Source organism: Chlamydotis macqueenii, chromosome 29 (assembly GCF_036417535.1).
Source record: "Chlamydotis macqueenii isolate bChlMac1 chromosome 29, bChlMac1.mat, whole genome shotgun sequence".
Taxonomy (NCBI): Eukaryota; Metazoa; Chordata; class Aves; order Otidiformes; family Otididae; genus Chlamydotis; species Chlamydotis macqueenii.
In genome coordinates this window covers 2,241,929-2,261,534 of record NC_141584.1, presented here as the reverse complement: position 1 = coordinate 2,261,534, position 19,606 = coordinate 2,241,929, and the positions used below count along the sequence as shown (strand labels likewise).

Genomic DNA, 19,606 nt, shown 5'->3' with positions numbered 1-19,606 from the left:
TTGGGCCACAGCCCCGGCCCCCAACCGCAGCGCCGGCGCGGGACCCGCGGTGCCGGCCCGGGGAGGGCGGCCGGGTGAGGGGGCGCAGCGGGGAGCGCCCATCACGGGGGTCCCGCCGCAGGGCGGGGGACACGGGGACGGCCAGTGCGGGCGCCGAGGACCTCACGTGCCGGCCGCCCAGAAATCGCCGCTGCAGCAGAGCCAGCCGGTCGCCCGCTTAATGGGAAAAGTGGCTGCAATTTGGGGCCTTTCCAATCGCCGCCGCGCCGAGTGCCCGCCGCAATCAGGCGGCAGGGAAGGCGGGGGGCCGGGGCGGGGGGGCTGCAGCGTGCAGGGGGCTCCGTGCCAGGCTCTGCCCCCACCCCACGCAAAACGGGGGGCGCGCACCACGACACCGCCCGGGGTCCAGCACCAGAGCATCTCTTTAATGGGGCTGCGGCCGTTCCGGGCGCCGCCGGCACCCGGCGAGGCGGGGGGAGGACGCAAGGCGGGGGGTCCCGGGGCGCGGGTGGGGGGTCTCCTCAGTGGACCAGGACCTCCATCTTGTGGCTGCCGCGCTTCTTGCAGACGGGGCCGTCGCCGCCCGCCTTGGCCGACTCCACCACGGTGACGGCCACGTCGCCCTTCGGGAAGCGGGTGGAGAACCTGGGGGGCGCCGGGGCGGAGGTGTGGGGATACGCCCAGCCCCGCCCCGCCCCACCCCACCTCCCCCCAATGAGCTGCCCCCCTTCGCACCCCCCACCCTCGCCCGCCACAGCCAGTCAGGACCCTCCGGCTGGTGCCCCGCCCTGGGAACCCCACCCTTGCAGGCTCCGCCCCCCGGCCGCGCCCCGGGCGGCCCCGCCCCGTACTGGTCGGCGATGCGCAGGGGCAGCGCCTGGGCGGTGGCGTCCAGCAGGGTCTGGTGCAGGCGGGTGACGAGCTCGATGAGGTGGTCGCTGACGAGCAAGAAGTCGCCCTTGGCCCCCGTGGCCGAGCTCTGCGGGGGGGTGGGAGCGGTCAGCCGGGCTGGGGACCCCGAGCCCCCGGGACCCCCCTCCCCGGGTACCTCCTTGAGGTGCAGGGCCAGGAAGCCGTCGGAGAAGCGGGTGACGGAGACGCTGCGGATGTCGCCCAGGCTGAGCACCGTCTTGGGCTGGGCCGCCTTGGGGTCGGCCAGGACCAGGTGCTCGGTGGTGAGCAGCAGCAGGCGCGGCACCGTCTGCGGGCGCACAGGGGGGGTCAGCGCAGCCCCGCACCCCTCCCGGCGCGCTGGCGACGGCGACGGGGACAGGGAGGGGGCCCACCTTGCCGCTGGCTCTGTTCACCTTCCGGACGGTGTCGGCCATCACCAGCTTGTCCTTGGCCACGGCGTGGAGCTTCTGGTACTTGGGGTTCTGCGTCAGCCCCAGGTACTCGCCCTGGAAGGGCTGCTGCAGGCTGGGGGGCCGTGGCCGTCAGCCGGTGCGGCCGTCAGCCAGTGCTGCCCCTCGCCCCCCGCCGCCCCCCGGTCCCAGCACCTTTTGGAGTAGAGCGTCTTCTTGTCCTTGAAGAGCTCGCTGGCGCAGAGCTTAGCGCGCAGCAGGGCGCTGCGCTGCGGCGTCAGCTGCTCGCGGTACCGCTTGCACTGCCGAGGGGAGCGGGCATGCGGTGTCGCCGACGACCCCCCCGGCCGGGGTCCCACCCCAAGCCCCCCCGTGCCCCCTGCTCCCACCTTCCAGCGGTAGAAGATGCTCCTCAGCTCCTGGTTGGCGTCAGCCAGGAACTTGTAGGGCGCGGGGGGCCAGCTCCGGTCCAGCACCGACAGCGGCGGCAGGTTCCTCCCCAGCCCCACCAGAAACTTCTGCACCTGTGGGCGCGGCAGCGCGGCGGGGGGGTCGGGAGGGTCCCCTGGGCAGCCCCCCCGAGGGTGCCGTGCCCCCTCTCCCCCCGGCCCCGCTCACCAGCCGCCGGTAGATGAAGTTGGCCAGGCGGGAGCTGGCGCCGGAGCGGAAATATCTCCTGTAAGCCCTGCGGACCTGCCGGAGACGGGCGTCAGCGGCGGGACCTCGCCCGACGCCCGCGCCCCCCTCCCCGTCCCCGTTCGGCCCCAGCGGAGAGGACAGCCGCCCCGGCCCGACAGCGTGGGCAGGAGCCAGGGTGGGCAGACGGACAGACAGCCCCGGGCGCAGCGATGGCGGGACGGGAGGCAGCGGGCAGGGCGCGCGGCCGTGCCGTTACCTGGTACCCTCTCCAGTACGCGGCGATGGTGGCGGCGGCCGCGTGCCGACGGCTCTGGGCCTTCAGCTCCCGCAGGAGCCGGCGAGACTGCGAGGGGTGAAAGCCCCCGGGGGACCCCAAGGCGGGGAGACACCCACACAGATACGGAGCGAGAGGGCGCGAGGCGGACGGAAAGCGGAGAGAGGAGATGAGCCGGGTCCCGCCGCGGGGCACGCGGAGCCCCCAGGGCCCCCCGCCGCACGCTCCCCACCCCGGGGCGCCCGGCCCTCACCTTCCAGCCGCGTGCGTACGCCTGGATGAGCAGCGCCGACCGCTTCATCTGCTTGTACTTGTTCTTTTGCTGCGGTGGGGAGAGGTGGGCTGAGGCGGGGGGCTCGGTGGGCGGGGGGCTCGGGGAGGCGCGGCCGGGACCCCCACCCCTCTCACCCTGTGGCCCCGGAACCAGGCGGAGATGAGGATCTGGCTCTTGCGCATCAGCTGGTACCGGGTGCGGCACCGCCAGCCCCGAAACGTCTTCTGGATGAGGGTGGCGAGCTGGGCCACGCGCTCCTGGCGCCGCCGCTCCAGGTCGAAGAGCTGGGGACAGCCGGGGCCAGCGTGGGACACTGAGCGGGGACAGCGACCCCCTCCCGGGACGGGCTTGGGGCCGCCGGCGGGGTCAAGGGACCCGTGGGGCGGGCACCCGCCCCCGCCGCCGCAGCGGGGTCCCCCCGCTCCCCCGACTCACGGTGCACGGCGAGCGGATGAAGATCTTGGTGTGGCCGAACGCCAGCTCCTCGGCGGGGAACGCCAGCTCCGCCAGCAGCACCTCGGTCCCCTCCCTGCACCGCGGCGGGGACGAGGCCGCTCAGAGCCCTGCGGCCCGCCGGACGAGCCCGCGGTCTGGCCCAGCCCCGTACCTGTCGCCGCCGGCCCAGCGGGGCCAGGTCCGCGCGCTGAGCATCTTGTAGCGCTCCAGGAAGGAGCCGTAGAGCTGGCGGAAGGCGTAGCCCGCCCGCCGCACCCGCACGTTCTCCATCAGCCCCAGGTACCGCACCTGCGCCAGCACCAGCTCCGGCGCGAAGAGCATCGCCGTTTTGGTCTCGTTGGGCTTGATGCACCTGGGGAGGACAGCGGTGGGCTGGGCGGGGGTCCCGCCAGCGCCGGGCTGGCGACGGGGGTCCCCCTGGGGCGGGTACCTGATGTAGTTGGGGTTCTTGGAGTAGAGGTTCTTCATCAGCGTCGCCACCGAGGCCTTGAACTGGGAGCCGGCGGTGGGGGGCAGCTTGAGGGAGACCTTTTGGGGGTCTCCCTCGGGGAAGAGGGAGCGCAGCAGCGCGTGCCGGGCGGCCCACATGGCCTGCGAGAGGTCGCGGAAGAGCAGGTCGTTGTTCTTCTCGATGAAGCCCGTCACGTTGTAGGTCACCTGGGCGCGGGAGCAGGGTCAGCGGGGCGCACGGGGGGCCGCGCTCGGGGACGGGGGGAGCGGGCTCTGATTCAGCGTCTCCGTCCCCATTCCCGGTCCAGCCCCGCAGCTCCCGCGGAAAGCTGGGAAGCGGACGCGGGGGTCCCGGCTGCCGCATTGGGGCCGGGGCTGCGGGCGCCGGCAGCCGCTGCGGACCTTGCCGGCGTAGTGGTGGATGCGGAAGCACTGCGCCGGCAGGCTGGCGTCCATGACGTGCCGCGCGTTCTGCGTCTCCTTGCTCTCGTAGCGCTGGTGGGCGGCGAAGAGCTGGTTGAGCTTGGTGAGGAAGGTCTCCTCGTTGACCACGCCGGGCCGCAGGCACTCCTCGTCCAGCATGGCCAGGATCCCGCACTTGCTCTGCGCCGGGACGGACGGCGTCACCCCGGGCTGCGGCTCCATCGGAGCGGGGCTGCTGCGGGCTCTGCTCAGCCCGAACTCACGCTGGGCGCGATGGGAGGGAGCGGGGACCCCAGCACGGGACCTACTCACGTTCTCGATCAGGTTGCAGATGATGCTGTTGTCGAAGAACTCCACTGGGGCCCACTGGATGCCCTGGGAGCAGACGGGGGTCAGGTGCACGGACCCCTGGGCGCGCGGACCCTGCCCCGCGGACGCAGCCCAGCTGATGTGGGGCAGGAACCGGACGTCCGGCCATAGGGACGGGGATCCCGAATCCCTTCCTGCTATTGAATCTGCTCCCGGCGGGGAGTGGGCCGAGGGGCGGACGTGCTGCGGAGCCGTCTCCGGCACTTCCCCGCGCACGGGGGGCCGCGTCCAGCCCGGCCGGCGTGGGCTGCAGGTACCTCTCGGACGTATTCCTCCTGCTCCTCCTTCAGCGTCATCAGGATGAAGATCTGCTGCAGCTTCTCGTTGCAGTAGTTGATGATGAACTGCTCAAAGCCGTTGTCCTGCAAGAGAAGGGTCCCGCACAGCGGGTCGCGCCCGAGCCCCCGGACCTGCCCCGCGTCCCACCCTGTCCTGCGCAGCCGCAGGACGGTGCCGGGCGGGCCCCGCGCTCACCTGGAAGATCTCGAAGCCGTAGATGTCCAGCACACCCATCACCTTCCTCTGCCTGCCTGGCTTCACCTGGGGACACAGCGGGGCGCTGCGCTGCGTCCTGGCCCCGTGGGGGGCGGGGGTCCCGCGCCCAGCCGGGGTGGGGGGGCCGCCCCAGGCGCTCACCTGGATGCTGGTGTTGATGCGGTTCACCAGCCAGTCGAAGAGGCGGCTGTAGATGTTCTTGGCCAGCGCGTCCCGGCCGTAGTAGCCCTGGGGAGAGAGGCCAGGGGCTCGCGCCGGCTCCCGGGGGGCTGCCAGCCGCCACCCCCGCAGCGGGGGACAGTCCCGCTCACCTGGGGGACGCTGAGGGTGGTCAGCACCATCTCCTCCCGCGCCTTCACCGTGCGGGAGCACAGCGCCTGCTCCAGCTTGCCGGGGTCCAGCCCGATCAGCTCGCAGATCTCCTGCAGCTCTGCGCGGGGAGGCGGGCGTGCCGGGGCCGAGCCGGGGGGGCCGAGGAGGGGTCCCCCACCCCACCCCATCCCCATCCCTACCCTGCGGCTCAGCGATGCTGCAGGCCTCCATCCCGCTGGCCTGGTAGCTGCTGCTCAGCTGCACGTTGCCCAGCTTGAGCACCACGGCCGTCACCTCCAGCAGCGCCGCCACCTCGGCCGGCGAGAAGCCGATGATCCTCATGGCGTCCTGGGGACGGACACCGGCGGCTCAGGGGGACGGGGACGGCCCCAGGGGTCTTTGGCGGGGGGCGGTCTGGCGGCTTTGCAGCCCCCCAGGCCCCGGCTGGCGGTACCTGCATGGCTCGGAAGTTGGCGGCGTCGTCCACGCCGGGCAGAGAGCAGCTCTCGCGGTTCAGGTAGCCGTAGTGCCGGCAGTCCTGGCGGAGCCTCAGCTGCTCTGTGCCGGGGAGGGGGCGGCTCAGCCACGGCCCCCCCAGACCCCCGGCCCCCCCCCCCGAGCCCCCGGACCTACGGAGCAGCTGCGCCGAGCCCCCGGCCAGGAGCTGGTAGAAGATGTGGAAGTTCCTCTCGCCCTTCACGTGCCGGACGACGCGGGATTTCTCCAGCAGGTCTGCGGGCGGGGCTGGGCGTCAGCGGGGCGCGCGGGGCGGGACCCCCGGGGCGGGCACGTGGTACTCACAGTTGCTGATGACCCCTCCCAGGGGCTCCCCCTTGAAGTCGAACTCCACGTCCATGTACTTGCCCTGAGGGACGGGGCTGGGGTCAGGGCGAGGGGACCCCGTGGGGGGCAGCAGCTCCGCTCCCCACGTCTCCGTCCCCCACGGCATCTCCAGCCCCGCGGGACGCAGCTCCGCCGCCCTGGGTCCCTGGTCACTCACGAATCGGGAGGAGTTGTCGTTGCGCACGGTCTTGGCGTTTCCAAAGGCTGCGGAGGGAGGAGGGGGTTACAGCGTGGTCCGGGGGGCCGTGCCGAGCCCTGGGACGGGCGTGGGGCGCGGGACACGGGGCGCTTACCCTCCAGCACGGGGTTGGACTGCAGGAGCTGCTCCTTCACCTTGTCCACCTCCTCCCCTTGGCTGCACACGGCCGCCACGTAGGACATCACCAGCTTGCTGGCCTCTGCGGGCGAGGGGCCGTGGGTGCCGGGGCCGCGGGTGCCGCTCCCGCGAGCCCCCCGCGGCCTTGCCCCCGCTCTACCTGTCTTGCCGGCCCCGCTCTCGCCGGTGATGAGGATGCACTGGTCCCGGTCCCGGTCCCGCAGCGAGCGGTAGGCGTCGTCAGCGATGGCGTAGCTGGGGGGCGAGGAGGGGTCACAGACCGGGCTGGAGGGGGCCGGGGGCTCCAGGAAACACCGAGAGCCCCCGCTGTGGCTGCGAGGCTGCTCCGAGGGGGCTCCCCCAGACCCCAAAACCTCGGAAGCGGGGGCACCCCGGGGCTGCGGGCTCCCCGCGCTTACATGTGGGGCTTCACGGCGAAGAAGTTGCAGTTGCGGTACTCCTGCACCTTCTCGGGGGTGTAGATGGGCAGCGAGCGGTAGGGGTTCACCGAGATCACCACGTTCCCGATGTACGTCTGCGGGCAAGCGGGACGGCCTGGGTGCGGGGCCGGGAGGGCCTCGTCCAGACCCTGTGCTCTCCCCTGCTCCCCGCCCCAGATCCCGTACCCAGCTCCCCATCCCAGTTCCCGCACCCCCCCCGCTCCCCATCCCGGGTCCCGTACCCAGCTCCCCATCCCAGATCCTGCACCCCCCCATTCCCTACCCCAGGCCCCACACATCCTGCTCCCCATCCCAGATCCTGCACCCCCTCTGCTCCCTGCCCCAGGTCCCGTACCCAGCTCCCCATCCCAGATCCTGCACCCCTTCTGCTCCCCGCCCCAGATCCCGTACCCAGCTCCCCATCCCAGATCCTGCACCCCCGCTCCCCGCCCCAGATCCCGTACCCAGCTCCCCATCCCAGATCCTGCACCCCCCCCCACTCCCTACCCCAGGCCCCGCACATCCTGCTCCCCATCCCAGATCCTGCAACCCTTCTGCTCCCCGCCTCGGATCCCGTACCCAGCTCCCCATCCCAGATCCTGCACCCCCTCTGCTCCCCATCCCGGGTCCCGTACCCAGCTCCCCATCCCAGATCCTGCACCCCCCGCTCCCCGCGCCAGATCCCGTACCCAGCTCCCCATCCCAGATCCTGCACCCCCTCTGCTCCCCATCCCGGGTCCCGTACCCAGCTCCCCATCCCAGATCCTGCACCCCCTCTGCTCCCCATCCCAGGTCCCGTACCCTGCTCCCCACCCCAGGCTCTGCACCCCCCCCGCCCCCCACCCCAGACCCCGCTGCCCACGTAGATGTCGCTGCGCTGGAAGCGCTCCTGCAGCGTGCGGAGCAGCGACTCCTCGGTCAGGGGGTCCAGCAGCACCAGGTCCCCGACCGCCGCGGCGTCCAGCAGCGAGGCGGTGGCTTCCATGGCGGGGCAGCTCCGGGGCAGCTGGGGCGGAGCGGAGCGGGGTGGGGGGCTGCAGCCCGCAGAATGCAGCCCCTTCCCCAAAACACCGCCCTGGCCCCCGGCAGCCGCTGTACCCCCCAGGCCCTGGCTGCCCCCCACCCTTAGAGGCTCAGAAGGGCCCCGTGGGGAGCAGGGTGCCGCAGCACCCGGGGGGGCACGGAGCCCCTGGGAGGGGGGCACGGCTGGAAGCACAGCACGGGGCAGGGTGTGGTCTTGGGACCTCGGCTGCTCCGTGCGGGGGCTGGCAGCCCCTGGGGCTGGGGGTCCAGGCAGCTGCGCACCCACGCCGGCACAGAGGGACCCTTCCTGGGGCACCCTGGCACCCAAGACCTCGGGGATGGGAGCTCACGGGGGGAGGACGGCTCCCACCCACCGCTGTGGGGGAAGCGGGGGCCTGGCCAGGAAACGCGGACACCTGGATCCTGTTCCTGGGGCAGGGATGGATCCAGGCTCCGCTTCCTCCCTCCTTCCTGGCAGGGGGACGCCGGGGTGGGGAAGGGCCAGGCTCAGGGCTGAGGGACCCCAGACACCCCCCCCGCCACCACCCTGCAGCCAGCAGCACCCGAGGGGTCCCGCGAGGGACCGTGCCGCTCGCCCCCCACGCACCACCCGTCCCTCACCTGCGTCGCGCGGAGCGGCTGGCTCCCCGGGGCGACCTTCACCCTCGCTTTACAGCCGGGGCGCAGGCCAGGCGCGGGGCTGTAAACCCAGCCCCGATTACGGGTGCCCGGGAAAAGGTCACCAGCAAGGAGGTGGGGGAGGACGGGGCGATGGAGGTGGGGGGAGGATGGGGCGATGGAGGTGGGGGAGGACGGGGCGATGGAGGTGGGGGAGGACGGGGCGATGGAGGTGGGGGAGGATGGGGCGATGGAGGTGGGGGGAGGACGGGGCGATGGAGCTGGGGGGAGGACGGGGCCATGCAGGTGGGGGGGGATGGGGCCATGCAGGTGGGCGAGGACGGGGCCATGCAGGTGGGGGGGGACGGGGCCATGCAGGTGGGCTCCATCGGGAGCTGCCCCACCGGCCTCCGGACAGGACAGCAGAGCCTCCCGCGGGGCGCGGGACCCCCGGGTGCGCACCCCGCGAGCTCCAGGGCAGCGTTGGGCTCGCCCCATCTTCCCCTGGGTGCCAGGTCTGGGAGCTGCCCACGCCCCGGGCTGGGGGCTGCGGGGACAGGGTGCCCTCGGGGTGCGGGGGGCTCGGGCGCTGCAGGCTGGTGGCCGGGAGCAGGGGGGTCCGCGACTCACCTCCCGTGGCAGAGCAGCGGCTCCGGCGCGCTCCGCGGCTCAGCCCAGCGCCCGGTGCCGGCCCGGTCCGGCCCAGGGAGGGGCGTGGGGGTGGAGGGACCTCCCTCAGGGCACCGCGCCCGCTGGCAGACGGGGAAACTGAGGCACGAAGCGCAGCAGCCACTGGGAAACGGCCCCAGGCCACGCGCCAGCCGCCGGCGCTGCGGGGTCCCGGTGCGGCTGGGGTGCTGCTGCGCTCCCCGCCCCGCCCCGGCAGCGCGGAGCGGGAACAAGCAGAGAAAAGTCGCTCGCAGCCAAGCAAACAAAGGGAGCTTCCTCCCTTTCCCAGGGCTGCGGGAAACCGGGACGAGGCACGGGGCCGGCGGAGACACCCGCCCACCCCGCAGCGGGGCCGCGGCCCGCCTGCCTCTGCGCCGGGGTCTTCGCCCCCCGCCGCCACACAGCATCCTCGGCAGCGCCAGCTCCCGTGCAGACGAGCCCCGCGAGACGGCCAAACGAGGCTTGTTACCTACAAAATACATCTTTATTAAAAATAGACTCGGTCGTTAACCCGGCGGAGGGACGGAGGGACGCGGCGACAGGCTGCTCGCGCGGGGAGGGAAGCCCAGCGAGGGCAGGGGATTAAACCCGGGCCAGAGCCCCGCCAGCGCCAAGGGCCGCGGCGCGGGCGAGGCAGGGGCCGGGCTGCGGGCGCCGGGGGCCCCGGGGCAGCTTTATTGCTGAGAAAATTGCATAGATCGGGGCAGCGCCTGCGGCCCGGCGCTTCGGCGAGGCCGAGGAGCGGGAGGGGGCCAGCCCCGGCCCTGCCCGCGCTCCCGCTCCGTGACAGCGGGCTAAGGGCGCCAGCTCCGCGGGGACGGGGAGCTGCAGCACCCAACTGCCAGGCAGGAGGAAGCACACCCACGCTCATCCTCGGCCCCAAGAGCGCCCGGCAGACAGAGGCGCAGGAGGAGGGAGCCCGAGCGCGGCCTGCGCCACAACGCAGCCGCCGCGGGGAGCGGGACGGGCGCGCAAAGGGCACCGAGGCGCGCGCGGAGGGGCCGCCCGAGCCGCGGCTCCGCTGGGGTTTTTGGTATCCACGCGGGATTCCAGCCCCCTGGCATCTTTGGTAACAGCAGGAGCCGCCCGCGCCCTCCCCGCGCCAGCCCGGCGCCGAGCACGCGGGCGCCGGTGGGACGGGTCCAAAGTTCCCCTCGCGCACGTCGCCCTGGCGCGCCCGCACGCGAGACGGACCGCGCGCTCCGTCCCCGCCGCGGCGGGCAGAGACGCTCCTCGCAGCAGCCAGCTCGGCGCCCCGGGCTGGGACGGGGGTCCTCGCCCCTGCGATTCCCGCACTGGGAGCTCCGAAGCGCCCGCGCCAAAAGCCGGGGCGGCTGCAGGCCACCTTCAGACTGGAGCAGCGTCCCGCGGCGCGTCGGCCGCGCGCTTTGCCTGCCCTGCGGTCCCCAGGCGGCACCCGCTGCCCGCGCCGCCCCCGCCAACACCCGGGGCTGCGCTGACGAGAGCCTTCGCGCCTCGGCCCGGGGAAGAGGAGGGTGTCAGCCCCCCGGTCCTCCCGCCAGGCCCAGCTCGGGGCGGGACGGGGGCTGCCGGGAGCGGACGCGCCGGCTCTGCCAGCGAACGGGGCTCTGCGCCGCGCGGGCGTCAGGGCGGCGGGGACGCGGCAGCGGCTCTGCCCCGCGCCCCCGCGGGTCCGGGACTGCCGACCTCAATCAGCACCCAGGTGGTTGTGGGACAGGGAGTAACTCCTGCGATTCCCGTCAAAGGAGCCTTCGTCCTCCTCGTCCTCCTCATCCTCCTCGAAAAGCTGGTCCTCGAGGAAGATGCCGCCCAGGCCGTACTCCTGCTCGTGGACGGAGATCTCGTTGGGGGTGACGTGACAGGCGCCACCCACGAAGTCAGCAAACCTGGGAAGAAGCCGCAGAGAAGGGCGCTGCGCGCGCGGGCCTGGCGGCTTCTGGCGAGGCCCCGGCACACGCGGAGCCAGGGTGAAGCGTTCCGGCGCGGGACCGGGCGCGATCTGTCCTCCCCGCCCTGTCCCCACCCAGCAGGGACCTTCTGGGCCTCGTCCCCGTGTCTCTACGGCCAGAGGCGACAGCACAGAGCGACCCCAGGCCTCCAGAAACACGGAGACGCAGGTGGGGCGCCCCGAGCGCGCTGCCGGGGGCCGTTACCTCTTGGGATACCGGATGCGGGAGACTGCAGTCCAGGCGGAGAAATCCGGGCTTCGGCAGTAGCTCCGAAGCTCCTCGAGGGCCTTGCGCGTCTCCACCTCGCCCTGGACGCGGTACTCCTCCTCCGTCAGCAGGCGAGGGGGGCTCGGCCCCAGCCTGGCGCTCTGCACTCTCCTGCAGCGCAGCAGCGGCGCCGAGCGCCCGCCCGGGGCGGGGCGGGACCCCCAGCGGGTCAGAGCCGGCGGTGGGAGCAGAGCACGGCGCTCTGGCCTCCGCTCCTCGCTCCCACGGGAGGCTCCCAGCCTCGAGGGCGCTCTCTCGCACCGAGCCCAGGGATAAAGGGACACGACGCCCCCAGAACACCCACCCCGGCCCCAAACCCCGGCAAAAGCGCCCCGGTTCTGCGACGCAGGGCCCTGCCTGGGGCTCACCCAGGCCCGACAAGAGGAGCAGCGAGCCGGGGCGCCGGCGGGCCTCACCTGTAGGCAGCGAAGGCCCACTGCAAGGGGTAGTCCAGGTTCTTGGTGCAGACGGCGACGACCACCAAGGCCAAGGCGATGGGATGGATCTGGATGCCCGAGTACATCAGCAGCAGGCCCAGGAGCTGCAGGGCCCAGGAGAGGAGGTTGATGCTGCGCTCGTTCTCCAGCGGGCCGTACCTGTAGCACACGCCGAAGCTCACGAAGCCCACGAGCAGCAGGTAGCCTACGGGAGAGCAGAGGGCTGGGGCGGGCGCGCTCAGCCCGGCTGACGGGAGCTGCCCGCGCCGCAGTTCCACCCCGCGCCGGAGCCCGCCTCTCTCGGGAGCGCGAGCAGCCTCAGCGCTTCCCACCAACACCGCGCAGCTCCGGGGGGAGACGAGCGGCGCGGTGAAGCGCCGCGCGCGAAGGGCCCGCGCCTACCTAGCAGGTACTGCCAGTAGGACTTGCAGATCTCCCGCAGGTTCTTGAAGATCAGCTGAAGCAGGTAGAGGGAGAAGGACCAGCCCCCGACCAGCAGGAAGTACACCGGACTCTTCTGGGAGAGGAGACGGGAGGCTCAGCGGGCAACCGCCGCCGCCTCCCCCCGGCCGCCGAGCCTCGCTCTGCGCACAGCCCGGCGCCCCGAGGCCGCGCGCTCCGGCGCTCTCGGCAGAACAACCCCACCGGCGCGGAAAGGGCCGCCGCGGCCAGGCCCCCCGCCAGCCCGACGCTCACCTTGGGCATCGCCTTGGACATCACGTAGACGAGGACGAGCAGCGAGGCCAGCAAGCCGAAGCTGATCCCAGCCGAGTAGTAGAAGAGCTGGCTCCTGCAGAGATCGGGCACGCGCGCGCGGCGTTTTACGGCTCCCGCAGGCCTACGCGCGCACGCCCGCCGCGAGCGACCCCCTGCGAGTCCGCAGAGCCAACCAGGCACTGCCCACCCAGCCCTCCGGCCCCCAGCTCACGGGGGGAACGGGGGGACTCACCTGCTCAGCACGTCCCCGCAGAAGAACAACAGCAGGCCCAGGAAGAAAACCAGGAACAGCTTGGGGTCGAAGCCTGGGAGCAGAGCAAGTCCGGGTTGAGAGGAACGCTGGGCCCAGCCCGCCACGCGGTCACAAGGACAGGGAAGGGGCAGCGCCCGCGCGAACCTCCGACAGGTGCCCCGAACTCCCCCGCTTTACATCCCACGGACGAAGACACGCTTCCCTCTGCGGGCCGCCTTCCTTCCTGAGGAAGGACCGGCCCTGCCGCCCCTCAGAGCGCGTCCTCATTGCCCCCCCGACAGCGTCAGCGCAGCCAGACCCCCTCCCACCGCCGCGGAGGAGACGTACGTCGGAGGAGGACGACGCAGTACGTGGTGCCGGCCTCCAGCAGCTCGACCTTCAGGCAGGTTTTGTTGCTGTAGAGATCCACGTCGATGCTGGTGTTGTTCAGCTTCTCCCTCAGGAAGGAGAAAACGACGCTCCACACCTTGAACTCCTCCAGCTCCTCCTCGCTGTCCACCTGCGTGACTCGGATCATCCGGCTGCTGTTGACCCGGATCTGCGCAGGGGAGCGAAGCGGATGGGGGCACGGCCGCAGCTGCCGGAGGGGCCCGGCCCAGCCAGCCCCCGTCTTCCGCTCTCACCTGCGTGCGGGTCCAGATGTCGTGCCATTGCGGGACGCGCGTGTTGGTGTGGCAGAAGTGGTGAGAAGCCGAGCGGCAGTGCAGGCGGCCCTCGTGCAGCAGGACGACCGACTCCCTGGCACCTGCGCAACGCAGAGCGGAGGAAAGGGAGTCAGCAGCGCGCACCAAGGCCCTGCTCCCAGCTGCCTCCCCCCCCAAAACACAGGGGTCCCCTCTCCCTTCCCGGAGCTCCCCCCCGGGTGGATGCGGATAAAAGCCCTTCCCTGTTTTCCCGGGAATAGGCTGTCCAGCTCTTTCCTGGGATAACGCCGCTCCCGGGACTGTCGGGAACGGGACAGCCTCCCCCCCGCCCCCCTTTCCACTGACTCCTCGTCCTAGGCCCGTCCCCATCCCCAGGGAAAGGGAATTCCAGCGCGCCTCCTGCGCGAGCTGCCCCCCCCGCCCCCCCCGCGGCGAAGGAGGCTCCCGAACCGCGGAGGGCCCGGCCGCACCGGCGGATCCGGACAGGGAGAGGCCCGAAGCCCGGTCCCCCCAGCAGCCTCTGCCGCGGCACCGGGCCGCGGGGCCACCCACGCCCCGGGGCTGCAGCGTGCGGGCTGCGGGGGGCCCCTCGGCGGGCACCGGGCCCTGCGCGCCCCCCCGCCGGCCCCCCCCCCGCACCTGCGCCCCCCGGCAGCGGCAGGAGCAGCAGCACCAGCGCGGCCAGGAGCCGCCGCCGCCCCGCAACCGGTTTCATCCCTCCCGCCGCCGCCGCGCCGCCGACTTCCGCTTCCGCCGCCCGCCTGGCAACGGCTGCTGGGGAACAGGCCAATCAGAGTGAGGGACTCGCGCGGCGTCATCGCTGAATGGCGGCTGAGTCGGCCTATCGAAAGGCCGCTGCGGCCTCTCGCGCGGCCCTCCGCTGCCTGCCTCGCTGACTGACGGGGCCTGCAGCCTATCAGCGTAGCTCGGGCAGGAACCAGCCAAGATCCCGCCCTCGGTTACCACGGTGACCAACAAGAGGGCCACTCAATCCAGAGGCACGCGCAGCCCGCAGCAACCGCGGGACCCGCCTTAGCAACGGCTCTGACAGGCAGGCCACTCATCCTATCAGAGCACGGGGCCGGCCTGTCACGCCCTCCCGCCCCCTCCCGGACCTCGCCTGATTGACAGGCGCCTCCTCCTGTCAGGGAGCGGTCCCGCGCTGTGCTGGCGAGGGGGTTCACGCGTGGGGGAGCCGCAGGCCCCGCCCCTCGGCTCCGTGGAGCCGCGCCGGGGGTGGGCGTGGGCCGGGACAAGGAGCCTTTCTCCGGCCGGGCCGCGGGGCCCTGGCTGGGGGCGGGCGGGCCCGGGGGGTCCTGCGGGGCCGGGGCGACCCGCGGCAGCGGGGGGGGGGGACGACGACGACACACCCTGCTCCCCACGGGCGAAGGGGCGGCTCGGCGAGGCCGGGGGGTCTCGGTGCCCACCCGGGTTCTCCCCGGTGCGGGGAGTGGGGGTGCCCCCCCCCCCCACCCGCGTGCGCCCCTCCCCGTGGGGCAGCAGGACGCCGGGTCCGCCGGCCGCTCGTGGGCGGGGAGCGGGCCCCCCGCCCTCCTCCCCCCTCCCCGGGCCGTGGGCGGCGGAGCCGGGAAGCGGCGGGGCCGTGGGCGGAGGATGTGCGTCAGCCGGGGGCAGCGCGGGGCCTGGGAGCGGCCCGGCCGCCCGGGCCGGGGGGGGGGGGGGGCGTGGGCGGGGGGCGAGCAGCGGGGAGGGCTGGGGCTGGACCCTCGCGGCGGGGACGGGGCCCGTGGGGGAGTCCCGGCTGCTCGCCGCCAGCCCCGGGGACCCGGCCCGGGCCCCGCTGCGGCCCCCCCCCCCCCCCCCCCGGCCCGGAGCGTGCGTGGGCGGCTGGACCCACGCCAGGCGCCCGGCCGCGCCAGCCGCGGTATAAATAGCGCCGAGCCACCCGGGGCCGGGGTGGGGGCCGTGACCATCCCGCGGGGCCCCCGCTGCGGGCGGGGGGCTTCAGCAACACCCCCCCCCCACTCCCCACCCTCCCTGCGCTGGCTGCCGGGGGGCTGTTCACCCTGAAACCGACCGATGGCAGCCGGCGCCAGTGGGGCCGAGCCACGAAGTGCCAGCCCTCGCAGGGGGCTCCGGTACCCGGAGGGGCCCGGGACGGCGCCGGTAACGGGGCAGCGGCGCCTGGCCGCGCCGGTTGCTGCAGGAACGGGGGACGCCGCGAGCTGCCGCCCGCCTGGGGTGGGGGTTCCCCGCACCCTCTGGGTCCCGCGGGCACGGCCCGGGGTGCTGGGTGCCCCCACCCCGTGTCCGCGCCGTCTCCGGGGGTCACGCCTCCCTCCCCCACGGACCCCCAGCACCTCGCGTGTCCGTGTCCGCCCCCCCCCGCCCCCCCGGTTCCCCGTTGCTCCCCCGCGGCAGAGGCTGCCCGGGCTGCGGGACCCCTGGGGCCGCGGTGCAGGGCTCCGGTCCCCCCGCTCCCCCCCCCCCGGCTCCCGGGGCCGCCGCCCCCGCCCGCTGCCCCCCCCCATCCTTCCCCCCCCCGTCGCGGCCGCCCACGCTGCGCTCGGCGGGGGCGGCAGCCGCGGGATCCGCCCCCGGGGCCTCCCACGCCGCGGCGCAGCCGGGGCCGCTGCTATTTCACGGTACCGCCCGTGGGGGCGGCGCGCAGAAGCGGCGCGGCTCGGCGGAGGGAACGCGCCCGGCCCGGCCGCGGGACCCCCGAGCCCCCCCTCCCCCCCCACCGGACCCCAGCCCCTGCCAGGGCCCCGAGCCCCCGCCGCCCCCCCCGCCACGCCGGCCGCGGACGGGGCGGGCGTAGCGACCGGAGGCGGCTCCAGCCGGCGGTGAGCGACCGGGGGACGGGGGGTGCGGGGGGACCGGGAGCCGGATGGGTGCGGGGCGGCGGTGGGGGGCACGGAGCAGGGCGGGGGGCGCACGGCCCCGGCGGGACCGGGACAGCGGCGCATCCCCGGCCCGCGCCGTCGGGGATGGGGATGGGGAGGGCGGGGGCAGCCCCGGCTGGGGGGGGCGCGGGGGGCCGGGCACGGCCCCGAGAGGGGAGGGAGGGAAGGAGGGGGGGGGGTCCCACTCGCGTCTGTGCCGCGTCCGAGGGAGCCGTGGCCGTGGGGTCCATCCCAGCGTGGGGAGCGCAGGAGTTCGGGGACCCTGAAGCACCCCACATCACCCCTGGGGTGCCCCCCCCCCGGCTCCGTACCCCCGGGCCCACGGGTGGGGAGGGCTCATCTCCCGCGTGTCCGTGCCCCCCCGTGACGCCGTCCGTCCCGCAGGCTCGCCATGGCCCTGCCCCGCACGCTGGGCGAGCTGCAGCTGTACCGGGTGCTGCAACGCGCCAACCTGCTGGGCTACTACGAGACCTTCATCCAGCAAGGGGGGGACGACGTGCAGCAGCTCTGCGAGGCGGGCGAGGAGGAGTTCCTGGAGATCATGGCGCTGGTGGGCATGGCCACCAAGCCCCTGCACGTCCGCCGCCTCCAGAAGGCCCTGCGCGAGTGGGCCTCCAACCCGGGGCTCTTCAGCCAGCCCGTCTCCGCCGTCCCGGTCAGCAGCATCCCCCTCTTCAAGCTCTCCGAAGCCGGCGGGCGCAAGGCGCTCAGCAACGGGCACGCCAGCCCCGGCGAGGCGGCGGGCAAGGGGGGCGGGAGCGCCGGGACGCCCCCGGCCCGTAGCCCCACTGAGCCGGGGGAGAAGCTGTCGCCGTCGGCGGCCCCGCCGTGGCCGGGGAGGAGCACCCCCGAATCGGAGGGCGGCGGGGACGAGGAGCCGGGGGGTCCCCCCTTCTCCCCGGGCGGGAGCGGCGGCGAGCAGGCGGCGGGCGCGGAGGCGCTGGAGCCGGAGCTGGTGCGGACGGTGGCGGAGAGCGTGGAGCGGCTGCTGCAGAGCTGCCCCCGGGGCGGCGAGGCCGAGCTGCGGGCGCTGATGAAGCTCAACAAGAAGCTGGCCAAGGCCGTGGGGCACATCTTCCAGCTGGAGGACGGCGACCGGCACAAGGAGGAGGAGATCCGCCGGCACAGCGCGATCTACGGCCGCGGCGAGGCCCGGCGCCGCGAGGGCAAGCAGCTCACCCTGCACGAGGTGGGCGGCGCGGCGGGGTCCACGCTCGAAGGCCCCGGCACCGCGCAGGGGGCTCGGGGTGGGGGCCGGGGTCCGCTCCTGCGCGGAGCGGACGCTGCCTTTGCCGCGGGGTCCCGTGGGCGCTGCCGTCCCCGCTCACGCGTCGCCTCTGCCCCCAGCTCATCATCAACGAGGCGGCCGCCCAGTTCTGCCTGCGGGACAACTCGCTGCTGCTGCGGCGCGTCGAGCTCTTCTCGCTCTCGCGGCAGGTCGCGCGGGAGAGCGCCTACCTCTCCTCGCTCAAGGTCGCCAGGTGAGCCTGGACCCCGCAAACCCCCTCCTCACGGGCCGGGGGGGTTCTGCCCGCACCCCCTCTGCACCCCCGGGACATGCACCGCACCTGGGCAGGGCCAGGACCCGCGGCGCCGCGTTCCCCTTTCCCTCGGGTGGGCAGCCTGACCCCAGGGGTGCGGGAGCTGGAGAGGCTCGGGGGGATGCCGGGCGCTGGGGGGGATGCCGGGCGCTGCGGGGGATGCCCCATCCCTGTCCGCCTCCCCCAAGCCCCCTGCCCGCCGCGCGCCACAGCCGGGCTGCCTCTTCCCTTCGCTCTCTGGCTGTACCCCCACCCCCCCCCATTTTGCCACCCCCGGCTCCATCTGCGCCAAAGCCCGGATCCACGCCGTCCCGCGGCACCGCCCTGCCCGGGCGGCCGCCCACGCCTGCCGCCGCGGCTGGCGCTGCCCGCAGCGTGGCAGGAGGCCGGGCGTGCCTGGCGTGGGGCCTCCGCGCGGCCGCCCCCGCGCCTGACGCAGCCCCTTCGCCTCCCCCCACGCAGGGCGCATCCCGAGGAGAGCGGAGCCACCGCGGCCAAGCGGCTCAAGCAGGAGGTGAGCGCGCGCCCGGGGGGTGCCGGTGGCTGCACACGCGTGTGCGGGCAGGCACTCACCCACGCGCGAGGAGGACCCTCAGCGCGCCCCGGGGCTGCCCACGCCGGCTCGGGAGGGCAGCGAGGGGCTTCGGGATGGCGGCCGCGGGACCGGCACTGTGCACGCAGCCATGGGCTTCCTGGGGCGGGCGGCGCGGAGCCCCCCCGGCGGGATGGGGGGTGCGTCCGCGGGGCCCCGCGCTCACCCGCGCGCTCCTGGCAGGTGGGAGAGCAGAGCCGCCCCGAGCTGCTGCCGCTGCCGGTGGGGCCGGAGCCCCCCGGGCCCGCGTACCGCGCCAGCCTGGAGGAGGACGCCGCCAGCCTGTCCGGGGAGAGCCTCGACGGCCACGCGCAGGGTGAGCGGGGGTCCCTTCCCTTCCGGGGCGCCTGCGGGCGGGCGGCGGCCGGACCCCCGGCCCCTCGTGGCTGACTCTCCCCCTTCTCTCTGCAGCGGCGGGGGCCTGTCCCCGGCTGACGCCGCCGCCCGGCGCGGCCCCCGACGTGCCCCTCGGCCTCGCCCCGCACGGGCTCTGGAGCCGCCACATCCTGCAGCAGACGCTGATGGACGAGGGGCTGCGCCTGGCCCGCCTGGTCTCGCACGAGCGCGTGGGGCGGCTCAGCCCCTGCCTGCCCGGGAAGCCCCCCGGATCAGGTGAGCCCCCGCGGGGCCGGGGGTCCGGGCGGCTCGGCTGCCGGCTCCCCGCCGGAGCGGTGCCCTGATGCCGTCTCCCCCTCTCCCCACAGAGTTCGAGGACGGGCTGGCAGAACGGGGTCCTCCGGCCCCCCCGGACCCCCCGCGCGGCACCATCAAGGTGGAGCAGGAGAGCAGCCGGCAGTGAGACCCCGCAGCCCCCCGCCACCATTAACGAAGCAATAACGTGCTGGGGGAACGGGTGCCGGCAGCGCGGCGGCGCTCCGGGCGCGGGGAGCCGGTGAGGGCTCGGCCGTGGCCCCCCCGGGGTCCCGTCCTCTCCCGCTCCAACGCCCTGGTTACCTCAGCCGCGGCGGGACGCGCGTCCCCGCAGCAGCAATACCCTCGTCCCCGCCGGGCTCGGGCCCCCGCCGCTGGGAAGCCCCCGATGGACTGGAGCCCCCTGTACAGCCCCTCCTGCCCCCTCATCGGCTCCCCCCTCGTGCTGACCGCCCCCCCCGCCCCAACCCCGCCCCGGGCCGCTTTCGGGCAGGCGAGCCGCGTCGCCGTCGCCTCTCGCGAGCCGCGTGCTCCCGCGCCAGCGCTGCCGCCCACGCCGGGCACGCGGTGCCAGCACGCGCTGGCCCGCGCGCACCCCCGCAGCGCCCACGCTCCAGCCGCCAGCGCTCCCCCCCCCCCTGCAGCGCGCACGTGCGAGCGCATCGTGTGCACGCGCTGCAACCCAGCCCCACGCAGCGTTTCGGCTGTAAATACCCCCAGCAGCAACCGCAGCCCCCCGCACACGCACCCCGCAGCTCCGCGCCCCCCCCCCCGGGCCCCCTCCTCAGTTACCCGCGGGCA

General features: G+C 74.6%; 3 protein-coding genes across 4 annotated transcripts; 1 reads left to right on the top strand and 2 right to left on the bottom strand.

Annotated features, from left to right (window-relative positions):
- Positions 1–404: 404 nt before the first annotated feature.
- MYO1A (myosin IA) lies at positions 405–9,098 on the bottom strand. Of its 2 annotated transcripts, XM_086768947.1 has the most exons (29): positions 8,867–9,098; positions 7,458–7,601; positions 6,575–6,690; positions 6,316–6,410; positions 6,133–6,237; positions 5,997–6,043; positions 5,798–5,861; positions 5,630–5,728; positions 5,451–5,554; positions 5,197–5,344; positions 4,996–5,114; positions 4,826–4,912; positions 4,664–4,729; positions 4,447–4,551; positions 4,133–4,195; positions 3,800–4,000; positions 3,378–3,604; positions 3,099–3,299; positions 2,927–3,020; positions 2,626–2,775; positions 2,471–2,539; positions 2,200–2,286; positions 1,923–1,997; positions 1,694–1,828; positions 1,500–1,606; positions 1,287–1,419; positions 1,049–1,201; positions 852–979; positions 405–645 (listed from the first exon to the last, which is right to left on the bottom strand). In XM_086768947.1, exons 2-29 carry the CDS (start codon positions 7,578–7,580, stop codon positions 522–524), a joined length of 3,225 nt encoding a protein of 1,074 aa, XP_086625073.1. In that variant the 5' UTR covers positions 7,581–7,601; positions 8,867–9,098; the 3' UTR covers positions 405–521. The 2 variants fall into 2 exon arrangements, with proteins under 2 accessions (XP_086625073.1, XP_086625074.1); XM_086768948.1 differs by lacking the exon at positions 2,200–2,286.
- A 1,045-nt stretch (positions 9,099–10,143) lies between these two features.
- NEMP1 (nuclear envelope integral membrane protein 1) lies at positions 10,144–13,886 on the bottom strand. The gene is made up of 9 exons (XM_086768964.1): positions 13,794–13,886; positions 13,134–13,255; positions 12,838–13,048; positions 12,490–12,562; positions 12,237–12,330; positions 11,943–12,057; positions 11,520–11,745; positions 11,041–11,214; positions 10,144–10,773 (listed from the first exon to the last, which is right to left on the bottom strand). The coding sequence occupies exons 1-9, from the start codon at positions 13,867–13,869 to the stop codon at positions 10,575–10,577; spliced, it is 1,290 nt and encodes a 429-aa protein (XP_086625090.1). The 5' UTR covers positions 13,870–13,886; the 3' UTR covers positions 10,144–10,574.
- Positions 13,887–15,865: 1,979 nt separating this feature from the next.
- NAB2 (NGFI-A binding protein 2) lies at positions 15,866–19,446 on the top strand. Its single transcript, XM_086768767.1, has 7 exons — positions 15,866–15,961; positions 16,406–17,210; positions 17,369–17,502; positions 18,025–18,076; positions 18,338–18,470; positions 18,566–18,766; positions 18,859–19,446. Exons 2-7 carry the CDS (start codon positions 16,413–16,415, stop codon positions 18,951–18,953), a joined length of 1,413 nt encoding a protein of 470 aa, XP_086624893.1. The 5' UTR covers positions 15,866–15,961; positions 16,406–16,412; the 3' UTR covers positions 18,954–19,446.
- Positions 19,447–19,606: the final 160 nt, after the last annotated feature.

What these genes read in the sequence shown, in the direction of transcription:
- MYO1A (XM_086768947.1), bottom strand. Translation starts at nt 7,580, where the DNA reads ATGGAAGCCACCGCCTCGCTGCTGGACGCCGCGGCGGTCGGGGACCTG. An exon ending in ACGGCTTCGAGATCTTCCAG is followed by an intron (nt 4,552 to 4,663) that starts GTGAGCGCGGGG and finishes CTTCTCTTGCAG; the next exon opens with GACAACGGCTTTGAGCAGTT. An exon ending in TGGCCCTGCACCTCAAGGAG is followed by an intron (nt 980 to 1,048) that starts GTACCCGGGGAG and finishes ACCCCCCCGCAG; the next exon opens with AGCTCGGCCACGGGGGCCAA.
- NEMP1 (XM_086768964.1), bottom strand. Translation starts at nt 13,869, where the DNA reads ATGAAACCGGTTGCGGGGCGGCGGCGGCTCCTGGCCGCGCTGGTGCTG. An exon ending in TGCGGGGACGTGCTGAGCAG is followed by an intron (nt 12,331 to 12,489) that starts GTGAGTCCCCCC and finishes CGATCTCTGCAG; the next exon opens with GAGCCAGCTCTTCTACTACT. An exon ending in CGCATCCGGTATCCCAAGAG is followed by an intron (nt 10,774 to 11,040) that starts GTAACGGCCCCC and finishes GCTTCTTCCCAG; the next exon opens with GTTTGCTGACTTCGTGGGTG.
- NAB2 (XM_086768767.1), top strand. Translation starts at nt 16,413, where the DNA reads ATGGCCCTGCCCCGCACGCTGGGCGAGCTGCAGCTGTACCGGGTGCTG. An exon ending in CCAAGCGGCTCAAGCAGGAG is followed by an intron (nt 18,077 to 18,337) that starts GTGAGCGCGCGC and finishes CGCTCCTGGCAG; the next exon opens with GTGGGAGAGCAGAGCCGCCC. An exon ending in CGGGAAGCCCCCCGGATCAG is followed by an intron (nt 18,767 to 18,858) that starts GTGAGCCCCCGC and finishes CTCTCCCCACAG; the next exon opens with AGTTCGAGGACGGGCTGGCA.